Below are 8,789 nucleotides of genomic sequence, written 5' to 3'. Positions count from 1 at the left end.
CTAAAAAAATCTTCCCTTATATTTCCTTTGCAACTCTTCCCTTGGTTTCATTTCTCCTTGGTATCTTCTTTAATATTCTCGCTTTGTTTCTACAATTGGTAGTGAAGTAGATTACCTAAAAAGAATAAAATTAAGGGCATATCATATTTATGAAAATACTATATTGTAATTCTGTCCACAAATAAACTCACATTAAATCTAACTGTGGTAAGGGGAAATAATACTCTGAAACACATGTAAATACAGGATTATTTCATCAGGATCTGTGCTACCATGCCATTTTCTTTCAGATATCAAAAAGAATATTTTCTGATCTAGTTACAACTTGATTTAATGATTTAATAGCACCTGGAAAGATAGAACCTTCTGCAATTCTGGGGATTATTTGAGTAAACTTTGTTACTTGTATTGATTATGAAATAAGATTTGGAAGAGTAATACTTTGTATTCCTTGTTCTATTGTATCACACTTTGGACTTTTAACCTCTATAACAATGAGAAGATTAATCCCTTCTCAATCATATAGCTAGGGGATACTAATCACTCATCTTTTTTTTTCCCCCAGCTATGTGGAGTGGTCTTTTCACTCATCTAACAGAATCTTGGAATAACTTCAAAGGTCTAGATCCAGATTATGTAACATGGATGGATCTCATGGAGAGGCATGGCTACCGTGCGCAGAAGTTTGGGAAACTGGACTTTACTTCTGGACATCATTCAGTAAGGTAATCAGGTGGAGTCTCCTGCTATGAAATGGACAGCAGTGAACAAATCATGTAGTGGTCTGTCATGTAGTTTCAGTCTCCAGTTGAAATTACAGTAGCTTTAATTTAAAAGAAATTGTATTAGGTACCTAGCAGAGATCTGTCCTGCAACTTTATGGAGAAGCAAGCATATCACATGCAGCTGCACTTTGACTTTTACCTGTAGTCGAAAGGTGATACAAAAACTGGTTTTGCCCAACATGAATGGTTATTTTCTATCACTGGTATTGCTCCCTAAGTGAAATTCATAGACTGTTTTTGCCTTGCCTTAAGACTTCCTGACTTCCTGGTTTTACTAACAGTGTAGGAAAAGCAGAACAAAAACCCATACTATTAATAATAAATATTAAGTCTACTGTCACAAAATGTTAAGTGTCAGCAGTTTTGTGGGATTTTTTTGAAGGTCATAAGTGTTCACAGACTTGTGCTGTTTTGGTGGGTTGACCCTGGATGGACACCAGGGCCATCATGATAGAGCAAACTGTTCTATGACTCCATGTCCTCCACTGAGCAGGAAAGAGTAAAAACAATGATTCAATGGTGAAGATAAGGATTGAAGGAGATCGCTCAGGCACACAGGCAAAACAGACTTAACTCAGGAAAATTAATTTAATTTATTGCCAATTAGAAGCCACAGTAAGGCAATGAGAAGTAAACACAAATCTTAAAACGCTTTCCCCCCACACTTCCCTTGTACCCAGGCTCAATTTCCAAATTCTCTACCACATCTGTCAGCAGCACAAGAATTTGGGAGTGGGCACTATGGTCAGTTCATCACACACTGTCTCTGCCACTTGTTCCTCCTCAGGGGGAGGACTCCTCACATTCTTCTGCTTCAGTGTGGGGTCCCTGCCCCACTGAAAGGACAGTCCTCCACTAATTTCTCTCAAGTGAGTCCTTCCCATGGGCTGATGTTCTTCACAAACTGCTCCAGCATAGGTCCCTTCCATGGGATGCACTCTTTCAGGAACAGATTTCTCCTGTGTGGGTACCCCCAGTCCTGCCAGTAAACCTACTCCAACATGGGTTCCTCTCTCTGCAGGTCCATGGGTCCTGCTGGAAGTCCCCTTCAGTGCAGGCTTTCCACAGGATCACAGCCTTCTTTGGATATCCATTTGCTCTGGTCTGGGGTCCTCCACAGGCTGCAGGTGTTCCATGGACTGTCCATGCAGAGGGACAGCCTTCCACACTGAGATCTGCTCCACGGGCTTGCAGGGGAATCTTCATTCTGTGTCATTTTTATGAATGTGCTCTATCTCACTGATTAATAATGATGTCCAGTGTTGAGTAGCTTTTTCTTTAATAGGAAACAGGTTTAAGTTACTTAACATTTCGTTTTTTAGTTTTGAGGGGATTTTGTTCTTTAAACTTGATCCTAATTTCAGTCTGACTGGATAACCAGACTGGCTTATGGCCTACATAATGTTTTTTTCTCTATAAATTAGTGTTACGACATTAGCTGCCATTAGACACACTCACACACACACTCCTTTATAATAATTTCATTTTAATGTTTATGCAACATGCTTTCTCTATAAACCAGATACCTTAATTTATTCTAAGTAATTTATTTAAGCCTGTTTAGGTTGAAAGTGTGAGCCTAAGCAAGGAGTTAAAATGACAAAAAGAATTGTTATAGATAATTCTGAATAGCTTCTCTGGAAGTTAAAGTGCACTGGTAAAATTCCTTTGGGGATAAAACTGGTTAGATGCTCTTTAAACTATAATAATGCTGTGTTTTGTTAAAAGTATGTGATCAAACTTTGCGCAGTTTTATACTTTCCTTTATAATTTGGTTGGTTATATTGAAATTGCCATGAACAAGATGAAGATTAGTCAAGATTTTGGATGGTCTGCCTCTCAGCAGTGTCTACCATCATTCGCAGTAGCAAAGAAACAAGGACATTTGCAGCTCAGATTTTCTAGTGTTTTAGAGAGATAACAATTGCCATGATACTAGAAAATCTGTTCAAAAAATATTTTATCATTAAAATATTGCCATTTTCCCCCCTTTTTTCTTTCTTTACACCCTTTTCTGTTATTCCTTTGATAGGATTTATGGAGTACATCTAAAGCAATTATACAAGAGAAAACATTATTACAGATTTTTGCCTAAAGTGTGTTTAATTAATAGTACAATCCACATCCAGAATGTTGTTTCTAAAGGCAGCCTCACCAGGCAAGTTATTTCCTTCTAGACTCTTTCAAATAAAAATCTCAGGCCCAGTTTACAAATAAATGGTGTGTGAATCTGCGCCTGAATGCGGAGAAGAGTCCACAAGATGGAGTGCTGTTTCTAAGTATTATTTTGTAGATGTGAGAAGAGCCATTCTGACATGAAGTGGTAATAAATAAGAAAGAAGATTCAGAAGCAGAAATAAAAAAGCTGAAGGTCTGAGTATAAAATAGGTGCGCAATTGTTATTGCTCAATTGAATAACAGTTCTCCTTCATGCAGGAATTGCAAATAGATTACAGGTAAAAGTATAGGGGAAGTTCTTCAGGAATTCATAATGCTTTTTGCTTGGAGAAAAAGTGAGGAAAGCATTTTCTGCTGAGTATGTGACTTGTGTATGTATTTTCAGTAACCGTGTGGAAGCTTGGACTAGGGATGTTGACTTCCTGCTCCGACAAGAAGGAAGACCCATGGTGAAACTTACAGGCCATAAGAAGCATGTTAGAGTGATGGAAAAAGATTGGTGGAATACTGATAAAGCAGTAAACTGGATAAAGGAAGAAGCTGTTAATCTTACTCAACCATTTATTCTTTACTTGGGACTAAATTTACCACATCCGTATCCATCACCCTATGCGGGAGAAAATTTTGGATCCTCTACCTTTTTAACATCTCCCTATTGGCTTGAAAAGGTATGTGATGATGAAATTTAAATATAATTTTTTTAGTAACTGTACTTACTAACAAATAGTATTTTATTCCTGATTTTCAAGACAGACACAGTTTTGATATTTCACTACAGAGTAAGAAAGTATGAGATTAGTGAAATGTTAGATTTTTGATTAAAGGCTAAGCAAAAAGAAGTGAGGAATTTCTCTCTGTTGTCAAAAAAGGTTTGTTAGCAGTATTCATTGAATCAATAAATAAGTATGGAGTTCAATGGCTAGAAACAGATTAAGAAAAATAAGATTGTTGCTCTTCTTAGCTGTAAATTAATTTTGCTAATGGTCTGAGTGTTCATTGTTATGAACATTCTGTATTTTGCTTGTTAGAAATGATGTTATATGTAATAATTTTGTGTGAGTTTTACAGTGACAGATTGACTTTTTCTGCAGTATGAACCTAGAACATGAAGCAACATAAGACACAACCGAAGTCTTTCTTTTCTGTTAGCATTTTCTGTGCTACTGTAGGTTTTCAAGCACAAGAAAGTGTCCTTATGTCTGTATGTGTAAAGCTAACAAATAGCACGCCATTCCAAAGAAGAAATACTTTTTCTCTGTCTTGTATGGTCCCCAGGTACCATTATCTGCCATAAAATATAAATGTATTACGATAGCTTTCATTGCAGAAAGGCATTAATATTCTCTGCAGCTGCAGAATTAGAATTAGGTTGATAAGACTTTATACTTCAAAAAGCCCCTCCGTATGCAATTTATATGACTTATGGCCTTTTCCACTGGAGAGCTGCTGTATCTATTTAGGTGTACCAAAAATACAAATACTTAGAAAAAAAAAGGATTTACAATGAATATTGAGAGATTTGAATTTTTTCATAATCGTGAGGGTTGTGGGTTGTTCTGGGAATGGTGAGAAGTTTGTGGGGAGAGGAAGAGCATGGGGAAAAAAGCCCCTTTCATTTACAAAAAGTAAGGTCTAGCTTAGTTATTAAGAAAAACTTGCTGGGTGCTAATTGCTAGGTTAGAGGTGTCTTGGGAAGCATAGGTACTTTTTTTCAAATCACTGGCAGAATTATAACATCTTTGATGAATTTTTGTCATCCTGTATCCAGTCAGAGTGCCTTAAGTCCACAGTTTGCTGGGGTCCTTCCCACCACTATGTATACATACTGCGTTGTGTGGACCACCATTTATTGACCATTGGCTGGTTCTTCTGTGATGTAGCTCTTTTTTGGTCATGGAAGAAGCAGTCTTTTAAAATCACAAAGATAATCTCATGAAGTTTGACCACATAGATGAAGAACTGAATTAAATACCTTGTTTATTGGGGCTGTAATACAGGACAGAGTATCAACATAGTATGTTTGTGAAACTGGGTTGTTAAGCAGATGGTCCCCTGTATTTTGCACAAGCTGTCATTTTTTAGGGCACGTGGCCTCTTTCCTAGTTATGAATTATGTGTCTTGGTTTAAGACGATTCAAAAAGGTGGACACTCTAAAATGAGGTCCTCCCCTTGGTTTCAACCAATCCCTTTCCACCAATAGGGAACCAATACCAGTAGATATAAGTGAAAAAATAACAGTTTACTAGCAAGCAAAACAGCAACATGCAAAAAATAGCAGTGAATAATCACTAGATACAAAATTGCTGAATCTCAGGAGCTCCACGGGAACAAAGAGACCCCCAAACTGGTGGGGTACTGCCTCCTTCCAATCTGACATCCCCCCACTGCTGACCGCCTGCAGGGGCAATGGTGTCAGACCCATTCCAAGGTGGCACCTGCCATGGGTGACCGTGCACTCCAGGAAAAAAAGGGAAAGGATGGCAGCCAACCCTTCTGGGAAGGTTGGAGCTTATGAAGCTCTAGTGGCAGATGGGAAGTGCTGACACGTGTGGGATCAGCACCGCTGCCTGGTGCTTCCTCCTGCTGCCTGCCGGACTCTGCTGGTGTTGGTGCTGGTGCCTTCTGACCTGCTGGTGTGTTGGGGAAGGGAGTGGGGGAACTGGTCTCTGGACACTGATGTGGGGTGGCCCAAACCCCAGGGACCTGCTCAAGCTTCACTGCCACAGTGTTTGCAAAGATCACCAGAAACCTGGTTTCTGATTGCTAAATGCAGTTTTTCCAAATTGCTACAATTGTAGGCCCAGAAACCCACCAGAATCAACCCCTTCTGAAGGGGAGTCTCCCCCCTCAGCAAAAGAGGAAGTCAGCTTGCATTCCTTGACATTTAAAAGGGACTGGCACCTCCCGACTGCCCTCCAATTCTGGTTCCAGCCCTGCTGCAGGTCTTAAAGAGACAGTGACAATTTAATGGCAAATAGATATGGAATACAGCAACACTTTGGGTTACCCAGGACATTACGATAGACAGACAAAAGGACTGTGTCTTTGTGAATCCTTAAAACTAGGTTGTAGTCCTGTAGAAAAGAATCGTGGATGGAGAGGGATGCTTATTCCTCTCATATCTTAAGCAGCTAATCAATACCATTTGCAAAGTCCAAAATGTAACTTTATGTAGCCAAGGACCTTTAGCAATAAGAAAATGACTGAAGCAGTGTTACTTTATCTTCATGATTTCTTCTAGCAGTATGTTTCCTGTAGATCCTAAGGAAACTTACATTTTGGTGTGTCTATTTGACTATTACAAAGACAGGTGTTATTGCTGTGGGCACTTGAACTCTTGCAGTCTTATCAACTTGTTTAGCTGTCGGGCTTTTCCTCCAAGTAACAAGTGAGAGGACAAGAGGAAATTGCCTGAAGTTGCACCAGGGGTGATTTAGATTGGATATTAGCAAAAATTTTGTCACTGAAAGACTTGTCAAGCATTGATACAGACTGCCCAGTGCAGTGATGGAGTCACCGTCACTGGAAGGATTTGGAAGACATGTTGATGAGGCACTTGGGGACATGGTTTAGTGGTGGGTTTGGCAGTAGTGGTTTAGTGTTTGGGCTCGATGATCTTAGAGGTCTTTTCCAACCTTTCACCTATTTCTGTGATTCTATGACTTAATATATTCACTAGATATTAAGAGAGAATATTGTCTGTTGTGGGAGATGGAATGTTGTGGGAACTCAAGGCCATTAACATTTCCAGTGGCCAAAGATACACCATGTTCTCAAGAGACAGACATCGTACTGCTAGCTCCCCAGACAGCTGCCCATGTCTGGGGAAGCCCTAGGATGTGCTTTACAGACACTGGAGTTGCTGTGCTATAATCTAGTCCTCAGGTCTGTTTGTTAGAGATTTTCAGAGGTAAATGAGGGCAATGGGTGTGGGTTTAGTATTTAATAAATTTAATTTTTCCATACTAGGATTACATATTCTCTGCTTTGTGTTAGTTTGTGCTTTAAGTCTGCAGTATACAAGTAATTAACTGTTAAATGCAGCACTTTATTTAAGGGAATATTTACAAGTATGACAGCCAAGGCTAAATGTGTATGTCAAATTTCAAGACTCTAAAGCTAGTACTGAAGCAGGCAGTATCTGTGACTATACCTAATTTGAATATACAAATCCAATACTACTTGAAATAGATTTTAGTATCACACTGATCTTGCATTTCTTTATAACTAAATGAACTGACATCTGTAGAAACATGTAGAAAGTATTAGAAAATTGGATTAAAATAGTCAGTTCTTTTTATCAAGATGCCAAGACTTGTCCTGGAGCTTTCCCGGAATACATGATTTTCCATGTTGTTCTCTAGTCCCACATAACACCCAATCTTTTAGATCCATGAGGTTTATAGTTGTTGCACAGTTATGAAGACTCTATGCCAATATTCTGTACTTACTCTAGAAGACTGTTCTGTGCTATCTCTCTTAAAAATATGCAGCAGCTGGTGAAGCACATATTTGTGGCTCCTAGCCTTAGTTTCTAGCTGATTGTTATAAGTTTTTAAAAAACCATTTACCTCTGGAAGCTGTGGGGAAGTATGGAGGAGGTAGCAGTACTGTGTAACAAATAAGCAGTTGGTGTTTCCTGGGCCACAAATTGAGAACAGTGAATTTATGCTATAATTTTTGAAATTAAATCTGTGTTAGAAAACTTGTTTAATTCAGTTGCTAAAGTGATGTTAATTTCCTCTTATTTTTAGGTAAATTATGAAGCTATTAAAATACCCAAGTGGTCTTCTCTTTCAGAGATGCATCCAGTAGACTATTACTCATCGTACACCAAGAATTGCACAGGAGAGTTTACAAAGGAAGAAGTGAGAAATATTAGAGCATTTTATTATGCTATGTGTGCAGAGACGGATGCCATGCTGGGTAGGAAATGTCTTATTACACAGTGGGTGTTCTAGTTCTGATGTCTTTAAAGAAAATGCAGATAGGGCTGATCTTTGGGGGAAAAAAGTAGAAAACAAAACACCCCAATTCAGATCTGGGAGTAAGTCATGGAAGTTGCGTTATCAGTCTATATGATAAATGATGGATTAGCCTTTTAGGTGAATTGAGAGCACTCTGAAAAGTAATCACAGCCAGCAGTCAGAGGCTCTGTAGAAAACCAGTAACTGCAGCAAAACATTGCACAACCCATTGCACTGGTTTAAAACCCATTGGGAAAATTAACCCCACACAAGCTGCCCCTCCTCCCCTATCCCCTTTTGACAGCACAGGAAATACTAGGAAAGACCACAAATGGGAACAACAATTTTGCTGAAACACTCAAAATAAACACAACACTATGTACAAAAGAGGACACAAAGGGAGAGTGCTCTACCCAAAGGAAGGATATTCACCAACGAAAAAGCAAAAACGCTCCCCAAAGAGAGTACCCAGTGTGGTTTTACCCAGACAAAGGCAAGGTGGTGCTTGTCATCCCCATCCCCTCCACACTGGACCATGAGGCTCAGGAAAACAAAAGCAATGAAGCAAACAAGTTTCTGCAGTTTGATATCCTTCCCCCAGCCTGGAAACAATGGAAAACAGGGACAAAACAAAACCTGGAAAGATAATTCATCCAAAGAAAAGGTCCTGCTGCCAAAAGTGCTGGCCCTGACAGTGGCAGCAGAAGTAGTAGCAGCAGTGGTGGCAGCAGTGGCTTGTCTCATCTTCCCGCTGCTCCTGCAAAATAGTTACAGCTTGTCGAGCTTCCTGTGGCTTCAGCAACAGTTAAGGGAGCAGTTCACACCTTTCCTTCACTGAGGTAAGACTGAATCAACTTC

The 8,789-nt window shown here is 39.3% G+C and overlaps 1 protein-coding gene across 1 annotated transcript in view; it reads left to right on the top strand.

Annotated features, from left to right (window-relative positions):
• Nucleotides 1-8,789, top strand: part of ARSK (arylsulfatase family member K) — a 20,051-nt gene that overhangs the window by 4,854 nt on the left and 6,408 nt on the right. Inside the window, exons 3-5 of the mRNA XM_017735417.1 lie at nt 566-725; nt 3,349-3,631; nt 7,719-7,890. Of these exons, the coding sequence (XP_017590906.1) occupies nt 566-725; nt 3,349-3,631; nt 7,719-7,890 (615 nt within the window). The remainder of the gene's footprint in view (nt 1-565; nt 726-3,348; nt 3,632-7,718; nt 7,891-8,789) is intronic.

This window comes from Corvus brachyrhynchos, unplaced genomic scaffold (assembly GCF_000691975.1).
Source record: "Corvus brachyrhynchos isolate BGI_N302 unplaced genomic scaffold, ASM69197v1 scaffold22, whole genome shotgun sequence".
Lineage (NCBI taxonomy): Eukaryota > Metazoa > Chordata > Aves > Passeriformes > Corvidae > Corvus > Corvus brachyrhynchos.
Note: the sequence above shows the minus strand (reverse complement) of the source record. Positions and strands in the feature narration are given on the sequence as shown.